This window comes from Arctopsyche grandis, chromosome 9 (assembly GCF_051622035.1).
Source record: "Arctopsyche grandis isolate Sample6627 chromosome 9, ASM5162203v2, whole genome shotgun sequence".
NCBI classification, from domain to species: Eukaryota; Metazoa; Arthropoda; class Insecta; order Trichoptera; family Hydropsychidae; genus Arctopsyche; species Arctopsyche grandis.
The window spans coordinates 21,450,864-21,473,323 of record NC_135363.1 but is presented as its reverse complement, the minus strand read 5'-3'; the positions used below and the strand labels follow the sequence as shown (position 1 = coordinate 21,473,323).

The 22,460-nt window shown below is 34.7% G+C and overlaps 1 protein-coding gene across 10 annotated transcripts in view; it reads left to right on the top strand.

The window, feature by feature from the left end:
* sd (TEA domain transcription factor 1 homolog scalloped) overlaps positions 1–22,460 on the top strand; it is a 103,950-nt gene that overhangs the window by 63,830 nt on the left and 17,660 nt on the right. For 5 of the 10 annotated variants that reach the window (XM_077437434.1, XM_077437436.1, XM_077437431.1 and 2 more), the window contains one exon: positions 14,133–14,408. In XM_077437434.1, coding sequence (XP_077293560.1) covers positions 14,141–14,408 — 268 coding nt within the window. In that variant the 5' untranslated portion in view covers positions 14,133–14,140. Of the gene's footprint in view, positions 1–11,765; positions 11,899–14,132; positions 14,409–22,460 lie in introns of those variants that run through there. The other 5 variants (XM_077437439.1, XM_077437440.1, XM_077437438.1 and 2 more) reach the window with 2 other exon arrangements.

Sequence of the window (22,460 nt, the reverse complement as noted above, 5' to 3'; positions counted from 1 at the left end):
CCATTACAAGTATCCCCAAAGCGAGACCTATGGCCAAAGTTATACATACATATTTACTATATGTACTATATGTGATAAAGAGAGGAACCGTTAGAAAGAGGCTAATTCGGTGAGGAACCGTTTCAACATTGAAATTATGTAGATAAATTGGAAAATTCTGATAAGAAACAATTGACCTGGAGTAAAATACATACATATGTATGTATGTACATACATATATACAAGAACATCAAGATATATATCAAGAATATCGCTGGGCCAAGGCTAGAACCATGAAACTATCAACTACATATTTTGCACCAGATCTATGTATTTTTAAATAATAATTAATCGTACCTGCATACATGCATAAGAACGGAATAAGTACTTATATTTTTTTTTTAATTATTTAAATAAATGTTTTGTTTAAATAAATAGTTCGGTGGATATGCATATGTACGTGCATAACTAATTTCACTTATAATTTTCCACTTTTAAAATGTCAAAAAAAAAGGTTGGCCTCTGCGAAAATTGTTTTATTTTGTTTCGTATCCAAATAACTTGTCACATATGTATTTAGTTCCTGTTTTCGAACTCCACGTCCACATTCTATTGCGTTTTTCACTTGGCCCGATACACTCATGAGATACATTCCCGAACGGGAGATTGCACTGTTTAATCATCGGCTGATATGCACAATGTGTGTTGAGGGTTACGCAAACGGTAACGATTGCACGGGTACGCTTTAGATTTAGATCGCGAGCGTAATCTTTTGCGTAACCGTCCATTCATTTTACCATTTCTTGTACAACACGAGGGGAACACAACAACTGACCAACCGTAGTGCAACAACCGTAGTAAGCAACCGGCAACACGACCAGCGACTTCTCTTTCTACACCGAATGCCGTTAATCATACGCAAACTCCAACTATGTGTTGTATACATACAATGAAAACGAAATGCAATTGCAATTATTTGCAGCGTGGGTTTCCTACATTAGGCTCGTCGATGTCTCTTGTGTGGTTTTTTTTCCAGCATCAATTTACTTTTGCGTAATTGCGTTTGCGCTATGATTCACCAATTGATTGAATTGACCTTCAGTTGTCAGAACGGGTGTAAACTCTTCGTATTCGATCGAGTATACAACGTGTGACACTCGTTGTTACCATAAGTGTGTTTTTGATAACAAGTGATCTTAGTCATCGTGTTAGTGTGCATTATTATGTTCACTCACAAGTTGCAACCACCAGGTGTGTGACCTTCGACTTCGTTTTCATTTCCAATTCTCCATTAGATCATGACTTGTTGAACTTTATTATCATTAAACACGAACTTGAGCGTATTATATTTCATATTATCGGTTCAATAGTAACATATTTTTGAACCTTAATGAGGGACAGGATCTTGAATGTTCCTTTGTTCATTTATTACCTCCGAAACAACTTATGTTGTAGCCATTTCTATACAGCCTTAATAGCCATAGATATATTCATAATTAAATGGATTGAATGAGAGACATATCGAGCATCTTTCGTAAAAATCAGGTTGCTAGGAATATGTAATGTATGTATTGAAAGATTTTTATTTTACATATCTACGTACGTGTGTACTTAGTAACATCAGATGTATTTGTGAGATTTTGACTGATTCGAACTTAGAATCGATCACTCATCACGTTTTCATAGTCTAGAAAAAAACATGTTTGTGTATTTTGTAGTTTTTTGAACATCGTTAATCCCATCGAACTAAAACTGAAATAGACGTAATTTTTTTTCAAATTTTTCAGATGACCTGAAGTATTACCTCCTCTTATAGTTGTCCTTTTTTTAAGTTTTTGAATTCATTTATCTCCTAAATCGCTCAATGGATCTCACTGAACTTTTTTACATGTAATAGAAATGATAAATTTCATACATCTTAATTTTTAAAATATTTTTACCTCAACTGGAAGTAGTACTTTTACTCTACAGAATCAAGGTTTTTTATGTTTTTATCAGAAACCTTTCAGTGTATTGAATTGAAATTTCATATCTAGAAATCTAAATTTAATAAATAAAATTTGGTGAACCGGAAGTGGCAGTAATTATGTTTGAAACCCCGTCGTTACTTAAATTAGATGACACTACTAGTTGAGTGACGTTTGTTCAGTGCTCATTTTAATCGAATATCGCGATTTAATTGAATATCGCGAATTACATACCTTAAATTTGTATCGTTGCAATCCGGACTTATGATAGGCTTAATAATGCGTGTCTACTCAACATGATATTTTGATAACAAAACGTTCGTTGCACACGTTTATTTTTATATCCAATATAATCTTTCAATAAATAAGCACGCACGCGTATATGTATGTTTTGATATCAATTTCACACAGACAACGGATGCTATCAAATTTAAACGCATGTATATGAAATTCGCCAACTCGCATCATTTATGACGTTTTAACTCGAGTCATAATAGACGGTTGTAATATTGTAATGTCGCGAAATGGATTATTAGGCATTCGCCCATTACTCAATTTCGCGTCGTGCGCACTCTACTCGCCTCAACCTTACGTACGGTTGCAAAAAAATGTTTAAATTAATAGATAGATCGTATCTCTGCGTTGGCTTCCTGCTCCAGCGGCTGCCAAACTTTCCAACGTTTCGCTTCTGGCTGCTAAAAGTTACAGCTTCCACGGGAAATTTAATTATTAGTTCGAATTAACACACCCAAGGCGTGATCCGAGTCGTATCTGTTTATTTAGATACAAATTAAGGGTAGATATGACGTGCGATGGTGCATATCGAATTTTGGCAAGACAGCTGTCGCTTTTGATATGTGTCACTGATTTGGTAATATACTGTGTCAAGCGACATATCGTGGAATCGAATTGTTTGCCCACTATTTTATTTATTCTGTGATATTTTCGCATATGCGAGTTTGAATATTGCTGACCTGGAAGCGAGCAAAATCGCGAGATGACGCATCACACTTTCAATTTATAGCTGTCAGAAAATGTGCGGTTGCGCTCGCGAATTCGACGGTTTCTGCAACTGCGGGCCGGGTGCCTTATTATTATTGCAAATTAAATTGGCACTCGCGTAAGCTTACCGCACGAATGTTGCACATTGTGTGTGTGTATGTAAAATTTTACATACATATTGTCATTGTATTTAATTCGCATGGAAGCGTTGAAGATATAATAAGCTTTTCACTCACGGTTTTGCAACTTCATATCTGTGACATCGATTGGAATTATTTAAGTACGGCTTCAAATATATTACGAAAATTAAAGACTACTAGTTAAAAAGTTGTTTAAAATACATTTTCCATGCACTTAAAATCTATTATGCGATTTATGATTCCTAATATTAGGATTTTATGTATAATAAGTTTTACATCAGGTACGAAAAATGTTAAATCTTTTTCAGCATAATTGGTTTACATTTGACTAATGTTCATCTCCTCCCAATTTGTGTTCCATTTTCTTTCTAGTATACATACTAAATATAATAACAAAGAAATATAATTTCATCATTATCCTTTAACCGTATATTTGATGTTCTTTTTAATTTGTATTGTTAGACCGTATCCTTTTTTCGTAAACAAAAAATTAATAATAGGGCAATTTTACAACTTGTGTCATGTTTGTTATTTATTGAATTACTTTCTATACCAAATAAACTGGAAAAATTATCTTTATAAACGATAATGTCTGCGTTTTGAATACAATCTATTACATATTATTTCAATTAATTTTCGGCGTTTTTGTTTTAAATTTCATTATAAAAGTCCTTTTCGACTCGATTTTCAAATTTTTAAATTTGCATCTCAAGTTTATTTTAATAGCAACTGATTTATTTATTGATAATTGATCATTCTTGTTAGTATTTATAATATTATCTTAGTACAATGTTAGTGTAAAAGACAGCGACCTGATAATACCGCGCAAAATTAAATAAAAAGAAGTCCGACTGAGGTTGTTGGTGAAAATTTAAAATAAAGTACCTATATTTTCAGCTTTAGAGTAATCAATTTGTTTTAATGGCATTCATTAAAATTTATCTTATTAGTTTATAATTTTGTAAAAATTGGAAACCCAATTAGGCTCTTGCAAAAACCTTTTTATTGTTGTTGCGCCCACGTGTTACCAATTTCTAATTAATGTTTTAATTTTTTGGGTATGAAATATAATACATAGGAATTTACTTTTGTCCTGCGCGGGTATGTCGGCGCTCCATTGTCGGGGTGCCGTAAAAGACAATGGGAAAGAAGTTCAAAAAGCAATCAGCAATATTCTTCTTGAAAAATTATGCATTGTATGTATGTATGTAATCGAAAACTAGAACACAAAACATTTATACTTCAATACAGAAGGAGATCGCACCAATTCAGCATATTGCACAATTTCATCACAAAAAGTAATTTCCTCACTTCTCGCAGAACTCATTTGTTTTCGGAAACAATGACAATAGCAGTGACTGCAGTTTACCTCACGTCTCCAACAGCAATATCTATCATTCGGTACAAGATTCGGTCGCATATAGTGTAGTGCTTAATTTGATTAATCATCAATCCGAAAGATTGAGATCCGCTGCACAGAAGAACTCAGACAGCCGAGTAGTGTGCGTAAGTGCGTGCTTCGTATACTCAATAACCGCGAATGTGCACTTTGTGTGCAAATTCGCGATACGTACTGCATCTGTTAACCCTGCGCTAACTTACAAGAGTTATCTCATTATTGTCGTTTTATTTTTTTAAATATCTTATTTGCAACGAGTCATATGCGACACCCCCTCTAATGTGCAAGTCGACGATCGACGTTGCGTAAACAACGCGATAACATATGCGTGTCATTGTACAAGGGTTAATCACCCCGCAAACCGAAATACGAAGGGCTCTATATACCTACCTACTTTAGTATTTGTTTGTGTGTTTACGGAAGCTATTTGCGTGCCGCGTACTCCAGGACTGACATCTCATTCTCAACTCGATTAACGACGCACAAAACCTCCAAATGCGTCTCTAACGACATTCTTCGATTGTCTGTACAATTCTGGAGAGTTGTCTTTTGTCGCTTTTCCTAATGCAATCGGTTTATTTGAACTATTTTCATACCGGGGATATTCGTCAGATCATGCATTTACTACAGTGGTACCTTTTTATGTATATGTTATTGTCTCAAATGATCGTTCATGAACATGCTAGTTTGTTCATACACTACTATTGGTTTTAGTTTACGTCAAAATCAATCTTCAAATAAACCCACCAGGTGTCACATGAAACTTTTAAGTTTAAAACTTTTAAGCTGTCAAAACCTTCGAGATGTATTAAAAAAGGAAACCACATTACAACGTTGCTACAATTCCCGTTTCCGCTAGTTTTTTAAATATTCCATCCCAAGGTAAGCATATGTACATATGTACATAGAGGATGGAAAAATAATTGAGAATACTTAAACTTATGCCTAGTAGTTTGTACATGAACAAACTAGTTTGTTTGTCAATTTGTTCTTTTGAGTGGCCAGATTAGTTTGTGTATGAAATGTACACTTGGATTGTAACATGTATGTATATCTACAATAATGTAACGGTTGATCTTTTGTCATAGACGCCTTTTCTAAAAGGTCGTCATATGAAATACCTATCGTTACCTAGCGATTGAATGGTCGAGAGGTTGATTCAAGCTTTAAACAATATATTTCAATAGCTTGAAAAGGTTGGAGTCGATCTACATAAGTACATACGTTTGCTTGCTTGTGAGAAAAAATTTGATCACATCGAAAATAAGAGGACACTTGATCAAGTCTAATGTTAATGTTGTCCCATCGTAGTTTGGTCTTATTATTCCTGTTATTCATATAAAATTGACACTTGATAGTAGAGTGTGTCTTTCTAATGATGCAGATTGCGTGTCGACCTTTTCAAAGCTCAGTCTGTTAGCACCTATTATTTAAGTCCGATGGCAGAAAATTATAGAATTTGACCCATGTCAATTGAGATAAAAGCTATGTTTTACTAGATTCTATAAGCAGATGTATTGAATTGAATGGTTTTTTTGAACGCTAAGGTAGACAATAGCCAAAATTATTTAAGGGCTTATTATTTTAGTAAATTTACCATGATTCTATTTTTTTTCGCAATTTTTTTGTCAACTACGCATTATTTACAAGCAATTATAAGTAAATGAATAGATTTTAATGCAAAGAAACTGGAACCTTGCTAGTAATATCGATATGCATTTTGATTGAATAGAATAATAGACTATAGAGTACTGAATTGCCTTTGAATCACATAATGAGTCAGTATCACTATTTCCCATTGATTTCTCTGATTGGCGATACATAGAGGCCAACGTACTAAAATGCATGTAAAGGGTTAATAGTCGTTACGTCGAAGTGTGGTATGGTTCTGTTGTTCCGGACATACACAACATTGGCCGGGTCGATCCGTCAGGTCGCGTGACCCATCAAGCGGTGAACCACGTGGAAACGAAAGCTCGGTCGACATGGAAAATGCAAATTTATTCACTCGAAACATTCGCCTTCGGGGATTTATAAATACGCTTTAGAGCCCTTTACTGTTTCAGAACGTAATTAGGCGCCTTCGTTTTGTCCCGAAAACTCATAAATTATTTTTCATTATTTCTTTTATCACGAACCCATCTAATATTTCACTTTAATTATCGCACACCCATACACACACGTATAACTACACAAACGCGTGTACTATTTGTTTGTAACTAATGGACGTAATTTGAAAGTCACCGTTGTGACAGGTAAAAATGTACCGAATTGATATCGCCCCTTGGAATTTTACGTTTTGGCTAATAAAAGAAATCCGCTCATTCCAATATGAATACTTGAAATCTGTGGTGGAGTTCGTTTCGTACATATTTCGGCCCGTTATTGAGCTGCCCAGCATTGTCAAATTCCTAAATTATTATAAAACAAGATGTGCCCCGGCAATTATGCTTCAATATAAAATATTTTTCAGTATACTAGAAATTTAAAGTAATCAGTTTTTTTTATCACAATTGCACAAAGAAACCCATCATTTTTTTCAATAATATATTTTAGTGATTTCTATATGTATTATGTATTTTAACTAAGTCTGATAAAACCAGCGCTAACTAATTTCTTCGTCTGATATGTAATTTATAAACATGCAAATGTTAAGCTTTGTACACACGTAGTATCAATATTTATGGTTGAACATATCCAATGAAGTTTCTTACAGAAATAAACGCCGTGTCGACACATGTTAACACGTTTCATATTTGTGAGACGTTTTGTGCAATGTACGCGCGTTCGTTTATAAACTTAGATATATAATATATTGTGCTTGAAACAAATAAAATTTAGATAAAAGCCTTATAAAACCGGATAGTTTTTGAAGAACTATCTGAAATAAAGAATTGTTCAGGCGCGGCATCGACAGCTGCCTGTATTCCCGTATTATTTCTGGAATCATCACTACTGTTAATTGATGTGTGCTTCTTAACTTTACTCAATATTTATTAGTATAATAATGATTTTTAAATACCTCAAAAAAATGTTATTTTTTTACAAGAGTGCACATTTAAAGGGCCTAAAACAATGGTAGAATAAATTGGAAAACAGGTTACCACTGCTACGAAAATCGCTCGCGCGGTCTCCTGTCGCACGAAAATTCGTCGCACAGGAAAACTGTCCAAATATTGCTCAGCAAATTTGGACAGTTTTCTGTACTACAATTTTCCTGTGCGATGAATTTTCGTGCGACAGGAGTCCGCGCGAGCGTTTTTCGTAGCGGCGGTTATCCTAGTAGCGATTCACATTTGGGATGTAATCACTGAACCGAATAAATTGCCACTTCCGGTTTACAGATCTTCATTAAATTAATTAATTATTTATTTTAAAAAACAGAAACAAACAGTATTTTAACGTACTTACATACATATGTATATAAGATTGGCAGTAAAAAAAATCTGAAGATTAATAACAATGAAAAAAAAATCATTTTTTTCCTTACAATCTAGGAATTTTCCTCCTTAGATTGTAAGGAAATAAAACAATTATTGTGAATAAATCTGAACTGCAATAGGAATGGAATTTTTTATTTATGCATTCTTAATTATTATACGCGATAGAAAGGATTCCAAATAGTACCTACTAGCAAATTCTAGATGACTTCTTACAAATGAATTTATAAGCAAGACAACATTACTATGTGATTTAAAGGGTTGAGATAGTCTTCAAATGACATCAAAATTCCTATATGCTTTGCTTATTATTAAATCAACATGGAAAGATATTAAAAATGGAAAAATATTAAAAATTATGTTACTTGATGTTAAACTGAAACTTATAGATATGATATTTCAGTTATTGAACATAAAAAACCTTGTAATTTCGGAGTAAAAGTACTTCTTCCGGTTGAGGAAAAAATATTTTAAAAAAATGTATGAAAATTTATCATACCCATTACATATGAAAACGTTTCAGCTCAATCCGTTGAACAGGTTCAATTCACAGAACAATTCTAAATACTAAATAAAGAGGAGACCTATAAGTAGAGGCACCACTTCCGGTCAACCTAAAATCATGACAAAAATTACAATGTAACGATTAGCAATTAATTCGCCGATACAATGCTTCAGTGTGATAAGATTAACGGTGCTCGAATTATCTACATTAATCAAACACCAGCAAACAATTCCGAGTTCAAATCAGTCAAAATTTCAAGATCGAATTGTATCATAATCACAAAACTTCATCTAATGCTACTGCGTACATACATACATACATATTAAATAAAACCTTTTAAATTCAGTTTAAAAAACATAGCAATTAATTATACCTACTAAGTACACAACATGAAATCAATACTTCAAATTTGACTTAATTGTATAATATAAATGTAGATATATGTGTAGCACTCGAGGCTGAAAAGCATTAAATTGCGTGGTTTGACGAAATGTTCCTGCATATATATGTATGTATGTATGCCCGTTACAATATGTGCGATACGTACACGCGAGTCGGTAACATTGTAAGCAATTCGTACGGCGCGTCCACAATATAATACAAGGAATGGAATAGATAATGAATAGCAATAATAATAATAATAATGGTAATAATAATAGGCGTAGGACGCGCCTATAACGGTTATAAATTAGCTCCCCTCAGATGTTGTCCCGGTCGTGTGCGCCCCACATTACACCCGTAAACTGCTCCGCCGATATTAAATGCCGCATTCCTCAAAGCGCGCAACGCGATCATTAATATACCTACGGGGTGTCCCCAAAACATCCCTTTCCTTCCTCGCCCCTCTTTCCTCCCTCGTCTCTGCTCGGTATCCACCCCCCCCCCCATTCCCCCCATACAGCCCTTCGCGGACATTCAATCTGAATAGTGGCTAGTGTTGCCGTCCACAAAGTAGACAAATTTGCACGCTAATCTGACAAAATATTTCCTCGCACAATCCGCCTCACTGGGTCAAGGGTGGATGAATAATAACAAGTGCACTTGCAGGATAAGAATATAATAATTTAATCACCGTTTTGGCCGTTTTTGATTCTATCTACATATATGTATGTACTTATATGTAGTAGCAATAGATAATTTGTAATCACGTGAAAATTCAAACGAATCGATCACTGATCACGTTTTCACGATCTAGAAAAAATGTATTTTGGAGATTTTTTTGAATATGTCCTATCGAACTGAAATGGTTGCTGAAATTCTTATCGATACGACGTCAATTTTTTTCACATTTTTAATTTGACCGGAAATGCCCCCCCCCCCCCCCCTCCGTATAGGTGTCCTATCTTTTTTAAGTTTTTGAATTCAATTATCTCCTAAACCGCTAACCGAATCAGACTGAAATTTTTTTACATGTAATAGAAATTATAAATTTTATACCCTAATATTTTTACCTCAGCCGGAAGTAGTACTTTTACTCGAGTTTTGTAAACGAATCGAGAACTTCATTAAACCATCGTCAAAAAAAGACTCGGACTCGAATTTTAAAGTGTAATTTTTTTCCCCGTTTGGTTTATTTCCAAATATCTCTGGAGTACTAATACAGAGTGCCAAATATGTATATAGAGAGCTTATGTAAATCATTAACTTTTAGTTAAACTTTTTTATTCAATATTTCATATCAAAATTTTGATCCGATTTTAAACCGCTTCCACTCTTAAAATCGTTTTGGTATTTTACCGACATACGGGGATTTGGTAACATTGAAGTAAGCTAATGTCTCCAATATGACGCTAGAGGAGTTTAATCATTAACGAACTCATTTAAAATTACATCTGAATCTTGTGTCAGATCGAAGCGATGACAGCTAGCTATCCAAACGCGACTTTCTACCGTTCCTTCACAACTCAATTAAACAGAGATAAAAATTACTTTTTTAACTCTCATATATGTACAATTAATATTAAAAGCTTTCATATTTTCTCACATGTTTTTAATTCACTAATTTTATTTATTGATAAGTACTTACATGATAATGTGCATTTTGGCGAATGAACGCCCTTTTTAAATAAAAAAATCCATTTGATCTACATACATACCAGTGGTGTGCGGTGAAATTCTCTCTTTTTGTAGTACAGCCTTACTTAATGTGCGCGAGCAGGATATAAGGGGAACAGGCTGTTTCTCTTGTATCCTGCTCGCACACATTAATTAAGGCTGTACTACAAAAAAAGAGAGAATTTCACCGCACGCAACTGATACATACCTATACATATCTGTGTTTTGCCATTGATGACTTATGGAAGTGAAACTCGGACATTGAACGTTAAAATTCTACACAAAGTTCGATCCACTCAAATAAGGATGGAACGCTGTATGCTCGGCATAACGAAGAGATATTGAAAACGAATTACGTGCCTGAGAAGTATGACAAGGGGTAATGGATATAGTGGAAAGAGTGAAGAGATTGAAATGACAATGGACGGGCTACGAAGCTAGAAAAATGAACGAGAGAAGTGCTCGAATAGTACCCGAGAGTGCAAGGAAGGTCACGGGAGATGGATGATTGTGAATTGAAGAGTGGATGATATTCAAAAAGTATGTGGGATGAGAGTCGCCCAAAACAGAGGCGAATGTAAGCGTGTTGGAGAGGCTTTCATCAGTAGTAGATGGCGAAGGGCTGTAAATGATGATGATGATATATTTTCCAATTATATCAAAAGCTTATACAACTTTATATATCAATCAAGTTAGAATTTTTCAAAACGCAATGCTAAAAAGATTTCTTTAAAAATAAAAAATAAAACCACCTGTCAAAATTTACCAATTTCGTTATCGCTACTCAAATATGCAGTACGTCACCTCTTGTTGTATCGCATTACGCCGCTTCACCGTGCACTAAATCTAAGACATCATGTAGGATGAAAATTGTGTTATTTTCCTTCATACATATACTGCTAGTTAAATATCATGCCATCTAAATTAAGTATCTCTCGTAATGAATCAGTCTGTATTGTAAATAATAGTATGTATATATGTATATATGTACGATAAGCAGATTTATATACATATGTATCTTCATATAAACAATGGAACTCTACGTAAAATAATACAATATATAATATTACTGTTAGATATTTATCCAAGCAAATTCGACGTAATACAGGTGATGTGAAATCTTATTGATTCAAACGGCTGAAAGCGAAGCAAACATTTTAGCTGCCGTTCAACACATCGCCAATGTGAGCCAATACATAAATCATTGGACGATTTGCATTATTTATACTTTAGAGGGGGGAATGCATTCACTTTCATTGAAAATGTCAATTATTCAACACTACCACATTTCTTTCAGTTTCATATGTACGTACGTACATACATATCTCGAATATAGTTGTTTTGAATATCCCAGCCCGCTGAAGAGTTATTCAGATCTCGTGTATGCAGCATCAACAGCAAGCGCGGGCGGGTAATGCTTTAAGCGCGCCCCATCGGAGCGCGACTGCGAACGCTTTATAAAATTCTCCATTTGATATTTTCATATTATAAATCTTTCATACCTGCATATTTCTTGTAAATATGAGACATTGCCGGAATTCCACCCCCAAACCCCACCACCTGGCCCTTCGCCCGAGGCATTACGGCTTTCACTCCAGCCTCTGGCTCATCTAGAAAGCCAGGGCTCGCCCTCTGTTTTGCAAACATTATTACCCCGCTCGATGTGGAAATTTATTTTCGTTGTTGTTGTGAACTTAATATGTTCGTTTTGTTGCCATTATGAAATTCATCTTTTACACGTGTGCGTGTGTGTGGAGCGATTGCGCAAAATATTCCAGAAATCCTCGCGTCTATTATTCGCCTCTCACAATGCATTGGAATATCAGCATATTTCCGTTTGAAGTTTGTTAATAATTGGAGAGTGTATTAATGACACAATCAATTTAATTTTGACGTAATTTATTGAGAGCGTTCGGTGTCGGATTATCGGGGGTGGTTCGGTTACCGCCGCTGCAGAGGTTATCTTTCAGACCTGCAACAAAACGCGACCCTCTCGTGAATTCGTCTCGTTTTTCAAATGAACCTCTCGAAATTATGGCGGTGTAGATAAAATATCTGTCTAAGTGTGACTTTCAGCAATGTCGTCTCGGTTGGAACTCGACTTCAAGTTTTGACGTTTGACACGGAATATGCCTGTTTCTTTATCAGACATCATATCCATTGTTATGCTGAGACTTTTATTTATTTATTTAAAGGATTTGTTTTGATTTTGTTTCTCACGTTTTTTTTCTGTGTTACTTTTGCACAATGAGTACATAAAGTTTTGCACTATATTATTTATCATTGTTTTTATTTTGGCGAATTATACATAGTCATTGGTGTTGTTAATTGTAACGCAAAAGATTTTTATTAAATAATCATTAGTTTAACACGGCTGCTCTCGGTTATTTGTAATATAAACTGCTTAAAAATGGCTGATCTAATAGTAAACATTCTTTTTTGTTTTTTTTATTAAATTTATTTGAATATTTAACGACAGCCAACCTGAAACGAATTTGACGACAGCTGATCAGAAACGAATTACACACACACAACGAACAGTCTTTGTTTTATATGTACTATATATTTAAGTTTACAATTTTCATATAATTTTGAAGTTTATTGTATATATTTATTAAAAACTTGCAGAGCATTATAATATAAAACGCACACATAAAATTTATTATATAAATGGGTTAATAAATAACTCTTCCTTAAGATGATTTGTTGTAGTCATTTTTTTGTTTTGCATATTTTAACTTATCAGTTGCATCTTTTTATATAATATAACAAAAATTGTAATTTTTTCATTCATTATGTTTCTGATAAAAATCAATTCGTTCTTTCTTTAATCTATGTACATTATACTTTTAATACCCTATGATGTTTTATGAACCTCTTTTCTCCCAATTAAATGTCACCCCCCATTATTATTCATAACATACATTTCTCGAATCCGTCCGAGCATTAGAATTCTTTCAATGCTTCACTTCAAATCTCGCCCCCGAATCGTATTCAATTCCCCAAAATAGCCACAATTCCCGTAATATAGAAATAAAAATAAAACGAACTACAATATCTACATATTACACTTAGATATGTGTAGTTTTTTTTATTGAAGCAATTATATTTGAAACAGTTCATTGAATGAATTTCACTTCTTATGTAATTACTTTAACATGCCTGTCAGCCATTAGACTTTGTTTATATTCCACAATCAGTAAAAGCCATTTATGCAGGTGAATCGTAGTAGTGTAAGCGAATGTCTGCAATATCAGTTTGCAATGATACTTGTGCACTCGGACCGAGTTTGCTAATTTAGCCACTTGGACATTGCTATGTTACAAGTAACGCCTGAGTGATTAAATTATAGTACTCAGTCCGACTGCATTCGCGTTTTGTCAATCCGGTATAAGCTGAAGCATGTCCTATCCTCAACTCATCGATGTCACTGCCAACGACCTATGTTGTTGCGGCCTGATCACATCCCACTACTATGACTCTCCTGCACAAATGACTTGTTCTTATATTTGCGGTTCTCGCTCTTGAGATATTTTCTTTTCCATTAGGTGGAACTGTGTAAATTTAATGATTGTTAGTATGTAATGATGTAATTGTCAGTCGAAGTCGATTGGCTGTTGAGCTTAGCTGCAATATTAAAATCAGTCGGTCGGATGTATATGGTTGCAGCGGGAGGCGGCGTAGGCAGCGTGGCGTCGCCGTGGGGCGCGGCGGGGGCCCCCGAGACTGCGGGGGCCGGCGCTCCGACCGACAAGCACCTCGACGTCGGCGACGCCAGTGATGACGAGAAGGACCTTTCGGCAGCTGATGCCGAGGGGGTCTGGAGTCCGGACATCGAGCAGAGCTTCCAGGAGGCGCTCGCCATATACCCACCATGCGGTCGACGGAAGATCATCCTCTCCGACGAGGGAAAGATGTACGGTAAGTCAAACACCCCCTCTCCATTTTTTATTCGAAAATTTTCTGGGATTCACCTACTATGAATATAGATATGTACGCTTAACCCTCCGAGTGCTGACGTATTTTCTGTTGAAAGCCCGCCACGCTGAAAATTTCGCCAACATTTTCAACTAGAATTATTTAAAAATCCAATAGAAACCAGATATAAAAATTGTAGCTAATCCAAACAAACGAAAGATCACAACCCTAGATAACTACCACTGAGGATTTCGAGTTTTCTAAATGTGTCTTATACATATATCTAGCAACAATATAAAATAAACAACAGAAGTCTATTAATGAATTTATTTTTCCAAAAATAGTTCCATCTTCTTCATTGTTGTTAAAATGTAATGCTCACAATCTAAATGCCAAGCCACAATCTAAAATACTGAGCAGTTGGGGATTTCCTTTGGGAAATACTGCTATGGTTATAAATTCTTTATAAACATTGTCAAATGAATTACACGGATTACACGACACATGTTCAATGCTACCTGGAAAGGCTTAGCGGGGAGTATTCTTGTTTACTTTGTACATGCTCAAAATACAACGCCTATCGGCGTTTTTCAGGTCCATGGCCTTGTTGGCAAAACGCCGATCGGCGTTGGTCAGCATTCAAAGGGTTAAAATATCTTTCGGAAACGATAATATCAAAGTTGCTGCTCGATTTCATCGTTGTTGTCCTACCTATAGTGAATACTAGTTTCATAGTCATTTACGCTTATTAATTTAAGTTTAAGTTTGGACCATTGTGGCATTAAAGGCATTGACGCTGTTAGTGGCATGTCTGAACATGATATAGTCCTTTGAAATGTGGTATTACCGGAGGATGTTAAAGATCTCATAGAAGGGGCATGTGAGGAACGAAACGGTCCTCCAGCTTGTTCATAAAAAGAGCGAGCTTCTTGACACGGTAAAGCACCATAAGACATTTTGGCCACATTATTCGCGGCCCCTAATATCGCCTTCTACAAGAAATCATAGAGGGGAAATAGAAGGCAAATGGTGGCTTGGGAGAAATAAGCTCTCTTGACTCAGGAACATGGTACGGATGGGGCTCGGACTCGAAAAATTGTTTCGGCTTGCCCATGATAGGGAAGAATTCGGGCCATAAACAATGACTGCTCATGGCGGTCACCTACGTCCGAATATGGATTCGGCATTAGAAGAAGAAGAATTCGCCACAATGGTCGAAAAAATACAGAGATAGAAAAATACAAATATATACATATACACACAAACAAATACATTTATACGTAATCATAAAACAACAATAGCATTGTAATAATAACCGATAAAGTAAAAATATCAAATAATAAAATACAAATTAGAGAATGTCTTGCATCTACAGCCAGCACCAATATATAAAACATCCCTCCGAGGCCCAAATGAAAGAGGGAAGATCAATATTACGCTCATACATCATATTTAATTATGAAAATAATTATGAGCGCAGGCTACCAGACAAATAGGTTAAAATAATCTCCTACGCTCACTGAGGTGGAAAATTTCACCTTCAGGCTGAATTAAGAAGTCGAATAGCTCTTGGAATAGGAGTCATTTTATAAAGAAATGTGCGAGCAGGAGGTACAACCATCAAATGATGATGTTAGAGACATAAAGTCCCAGTTGTTCCAGAATCGACGGGCATGACGTATTACAACGTAGAAGCTGGAGAACAGCACCACAGTCAATTATTATTATAAATCTTTTTCGCAAGAAAACGGTAAGACGGAAAATAAAAAAAAGGAATGAAGCTTTTAAGAAAACATGATGCAGGATATAACACCCTTTTACATTATCGCTTATATATTTTGTTTAGGCCTTTTTGTTGAACTGATTCAACGCGTTATAGAATAGTTGACTAGAGTCGCAATTTTAACACATCGCAAAGTTGCTAAGTTTTCTGTGAAAATAGTTCCCTAGTACTAGTCTCCAATACGGCCATCCCGATATTCTTGACATTTCTTTGCTCTTTAGTTAATGTGCAATCCGCTTTACAATTTGTGGTGGCTTACATTGTACATACATACATAGCTTCTCGGAATCGTGCTGTGGTAGATTTGTCGCGTTTGCATCCATTGTTCCCGAGTCATTGTTCCGCGATACGCAATGACTCCGCACGAGTCTCCGTCTCTCTGTATTTAGCTCCGAAACAATCGATCGAGATGATCAGTATTTTGACCCATCATCGTTTATCTCTGGTGCAATTTTGCACTTGCACAATTTTCCAACGAAAAGAAAAGCGCTCTCGATTGCGAAAATTTGCGCCACTTACGCTTCTTGTGTGCCGTTTCGGCTCGGATTTTGAATTTATATTGAAATCGATACTCTTTATATTACATCTATGATGCACTCATCGCTATTATTTCATTAAGCATATTTTGCAATTTGAACGTATTAACGGGCATTTTGTAACCAATGTCGAGTTGTACATATGTACATATGTATTATTGAGTAGTTTAAAGATACAAATTTTTGCAATGAAAAATGATCCAACTAATTAACGACGGCTTTAAATTTAATTGGTAAAATAGATTTTGTGTTTTATATTTAGAAGCTTTCATTCTAAAATTAATATGCATAACAAACCTTTACGCTGAAAACATCTTAAATTATTGGCTTTTCTTATAATCGTATTAATATATTGATACATATTGAAGTATCAATATATTAATACTTCAATCTGAAATATATTGTATAAACCTACTATTTATATAAATATAGAGCATAACAAATAATAAACATTTACTTTATGTTTTCATATTTATCTAATGATAAATACCTACATATGTACGTATTTGTTTGATAAATATCTATATACGTGGGTTTTTAAATCCTCCGAACTTCATACAAAAAAAGTAAAAATTATAATATTTAAAAGATTTAGTTTCAATTTTCAGTTTCATAGATATCATACCAGCATATCTTTATCCAAAATTTCTATTAATAAATTTAAACAATATATATTTCCAGGCTTTCAAACTTTTTTTTTAAATGTATTTATTATTTATTCAATGTATTTATTATTTATTCAATGTATTTCAATTTTAATTTAATCGATAAATAGATTTAAAAGTGTACAATTCATTTTACAAAACCTATTATTTTTACCGTCACTTCGTGAAAACTATGCGGACACTCATAGAAAGTTCCCGCATACGCAAATAATTTTATGAATTTTTAGTAAATTGTCTTTTACGACCTATAATTTTATTGCTGACCGAACGATTAATTCTGCTTGCGAAAGCATCGTGAATCCACAGAAGATTAACCTTTCACAAGAATATTTCAATAGAAATGCTTGACGTAGATGCACTCAAAATTGAGTATGCAAATTAATAAGATGATATTACGAACATATTATCCATATTTTATTTGAACTTACATATCTTGTCTTATGTATTTTTTTCAACCGTGTATTTATTGTATATATTTATCTCTTATTTATACACAATTGAGATTGAGAAAAAAACACTAGAATCCTTAATGTGTGAGGAGCATTAGAGTTTGCACAGGGCTATGGAGTCGTGGAGTCAGAACATTTCGAGCGGAGTCAGAGTGATAAAAAATCAACCTACTTCGATTCCTTTTTTTTATTATTGTTTTTTAATTAATAGTATTACGGTATGCTTCAACTAAAGTCTCTAATTTTATTGAAGTAAATCGACTTATAAATTTGAATCAAATAATTTGTGTATAAAAATCATGAATTTAAACAACATTATAAATAAAATCATTGAATTGCATATATTTTGATGTGCATACTTTTTTTATTAAATTGATTTGTTTGTGTATGAAATTCATACAAATATACTATAAATGTACATACTTACTATTTAATTACCAATAATTCTATTAATTGGGTTACATATCAATTTTGAGTGGTTTTAATTCCTTTATTTTTTTATATTTTGAAAATCGCCATTATTTTATTATTAATAATTTTATACGTTGGCAAGAAAAGTCCATTTTACTAAAATCGTCCAAGTTGGAGTCGGTTAATTTTAATCCGCCTCTGAAATAAATTAACTGTCAATTGTAGGAAAACTTTTATGTATGTACATATGTTGAAAACTGCAATAATTTTGTATGAAGTTGTAAATTTACATGTAGTTATTGAAACTTTAATATCACGCTGAATGACTGTCTGCTTGTTAACATTTTGCTTTTACAGTATTTGCTACGTTAAGTCATTTTAATATGAATACTTCGAACTTTCTAGAATCGCCATAAACGAACGCAGACGTATTCTTCGGAATATAACGAATCATCGAATTGTTTCTTTTCTTTGAAACCGTACGTACTATTCTTAGTCGCCCTTAAATTTCCTACGATATTTTATTTCGGCGCCAGAGCTGGAAAATCTGACTTTCCCCGTCGCTTAATTCTGCGACAGATCGCTCGAGCCCTTTGAGTGGTATCCTCCCGTTCCCTCTGTCGTCCTTTTTGCTTCGCTGGGCCGCACATCTCCATTCGGCCGTGCCCTTTACTTCCAGGTAAATAGGTACAAAAAGAGTTGGGAATCGCGCCTGCCCGCTCCCACCCCTTTGTGCCCAAGCGGTCCCTTTGTGTCCGCGGCCCGCGCATGTTTACATCTGTCTGTGGGACGGAAATCATATTTCTTTTGACATTCACGTCGAGGAGAGACGCGCTGGCGTCCTTGCCATCGCAAGGATGCTCCGAATACTTCGGTCGTCCACGTGAAATCCCCGATTTTTTCCCCATTTCGTCGCAGGTACCTTGCACGTATTACACATACATATGTATGTATGTTCGCACACACAAAGTTATGTTTGAGATATACCAGCTTGTGAAACAATCCGTTCCAGATTTGACAGTATTTCTATCAAATTCCGATTCTTGTAAAATTTTTATCTTTCAAACGAGTATGTGTCAAGTGGATTCGGAAGTACACACTAGTGTCTCTTATGAGATTCCAATCAGAATAGTTTTCTACATTATTTCCTTTGCCAAACGATATACAGCAGACATTTATTTTACTAAAACAGGTGAACGTTGAATTGACGATTTCTTGCTGTTTAGCACAGGAAGTGGCTTTTAGACAACAGAAATTTTATTGTTTATGAAGGAACTTGAGTTATTATACTCATAAGTGAATGTTTTTAGTATTTTAACTGTACATATGTGTGGTGGTTTTTTAAGCGGTATAAAAGTAATCTTCATTAAATTATTTGTTTGGTTGGTTTAAGAGATCAAGAAGAGATTGCCCAGAAAATACAAAGTTCAGAAGTATTTTTGATTTTTAAATGCTTTTTTTATTTATAAATTATGTTCACAATATGTATATCTTAGGTCTATTCCAGATACTGATCCAGTGATCATTATCTATTGATCGTGTTATTTTTCTTGTTAGTGTTTATAGTATTATCTTACTTTAATGTTAGTTGACGTATATGTATAGATTAATAGGCATACAAGATCAAAAACCTGTTTGCAGTTCTTATGTGTTCATAATACATTTTATACATATGTACATATATGTATGTATGTATGTACATCTATTCTTTTTAACTAAAGACTTTAAAGTTGGCGATCTAATGCAACATTAATTGTATAATAATTTTTCGTTTATATGCTTATTGTATTGTAATTTTCATAATATGTGTTTAATGAAAAGTATGACGAAAGTAGTATTATATGTAAATGGCCGAGTGAATGAAAGGTATAGCAGTATCTGGCAACCACTAAGTTTTATTTTATATGGAAAATATTCTGTAATATTACAGTATTGATGTATGTATGTTACATTTGTATGTTTGCAATCAATATAAAGTATTTCTTCATAAATTGATGTAACATTACACATACACTTAAACGTTTCATTCCCTTTGCGCCCTACATCCTTTCAGAGTGTATAATTTGATCTAAAATCTTATTTTCCGCGGTCGTAACGATATCCGCATCGCTATTAGAAATCGCATTTTCCCCTCTCTCACCGTTGGCATTTAATTTTATGGATTTCACAGAAAGGTATGCAATTCAACTCTCTTTCTGGGGTAAAAAGGTGATACACACAGCAGCAGCAACAACAACAACAACAACGACGACGACGATCGAGGGTGTATCCTTTTCGTTTGGCCATTTTAAACTGCTCATTATTATACGCCGGTTTGTTAGGCGTGTAATTTCAATTTATATTATACCTACCGCATCCTCATCCCCGTCTCCCCATCTTTTGTTTGCGTATTATATATACGCACACACATAAATAAATACGCAAAACTGGGTTGGCGGGTGAAGGATAATTTGAGCCGGGAAGAATTTCAGATAGGCATTTCGTTCGGCCCTGTCTCTAATTCACCCGGTTTTGCTGAAAAAACCGCAAGCCACTCGGCCCGCTCTGCGACCTTTTACTTTAATGCAAAAGCGTAAATGAGTTATCCTCGGCCTCTTTTTCTTTGTGCGGCTGTCAACCCTACCGTCCTCCCTGCCTCCAGTCTCCCGTCACCGCCCCGTGGACCGCTCCGCAAAAATTCACCCCATCAGCCGCGCTCAACCGTTGCGTCTGCGAGCCTTTTGCTCTGGCAACAATTTAATCAAATTATAATTCAATTGTAGCTACTCATTCCGGTATACTTATTTTTGAAATCTGAAACATTTTCATTGTATTTATGTCTAATTCCGAACGAATTATCTATTCGTTTAATTTATTACTAAGTGTTTCATTTAAAATTTAATCTATCTACATACATACATACATTCCGTTCGCATTAGCGGAAATACCTGGATTGTTTGGGGGCATTTGTCATATTATTGAATATCGAATTTGTGTTTGGAAAACGTTTACTTTTTCTAAATAAAAAAACAAAATTCATTATCGTATCGCTTTATCGTCTTCTTGCTGCCGTGGCTACTCACTTCTTTCTATTCATCAATATATACATATGTACATATGTTACGGTGAAATTATAACACCAGTGAAATCATAATTACACTGACTTTACAGTGAATTCATATCCAATTACACATTCACTGGGTATAGTTATATTTTCACTACGGAAATTGCATATTCACTGGCCTCTATTAGTGAAATTATAATTTTTGACAGTTGAATGATATTGAAACAACAACTTAAGATTATTTTATAGATTGCTGTACGATTTAATAATGAATTGATATTACATACAATAAAAATAAATCTTCTGATTACAACGATACATACTAAAAAAATTATACACCCAAAGCTTCTGTAAAATTATTTAAAATTTATCTCCCATGTATATGATGGTTCTTTCGGTGGCCGTCACTGCATCACGTCAAAGTGACTTGATCGAAAGTCGAAAAACCAAGATTTTTCGCCAAGATATGTGAAATAGTCCGCTTACCATGCATACATCTGAAGAGCTGGTAGTATTACCATACATATGTATATGTTACCATTTCGGCTTTCGACTTTCGATGCAGTGACCCGGACCCTGGTTCTATGTATGATAATTCCCCACAAGAGGATCGCTCATACGAGTTTTCCTCGCAGAAATATCCCGCGTTTAATATTAAATAAAATCATCAGATCAGAATATTCAGACAATCTCGTTTGTGCAAGTCCTCTTGTGGGGAATAATCCGTACACCATATACAAAGACTGAGCCTACAGTAAAACGATATACATACATACATTCATAGAAGTGACGAACGGTCATTGGGTTACTGGTGATATTTCGATAAAATTTAAGGCAACAAATTAAATGGTCAGAGTTTAAATCAACCTTTCATTAGAATAAACATCAAATGATTAGAATAAAAATAATGAATAGCCATGATAAATGGTCTGAATGGTCATAGGCCATTTATCATGGCCAATTAAACAGTCCAAATTCGCTTTGATTCGATAGTAGACAGGTCATGTCATCTGCATAATATAATGGTTCTTTTGCCAGGTGTGTAGCACCTCTGTCTGTCCGCGGCGAGTGCCCTCGCGTCCGACACAACATTCACTTTATTACCGGCAGATGGAGCCAGCGGATAATATGCGTAATTCGAGCGACCCGCTCTCTCGCCCACTCATCC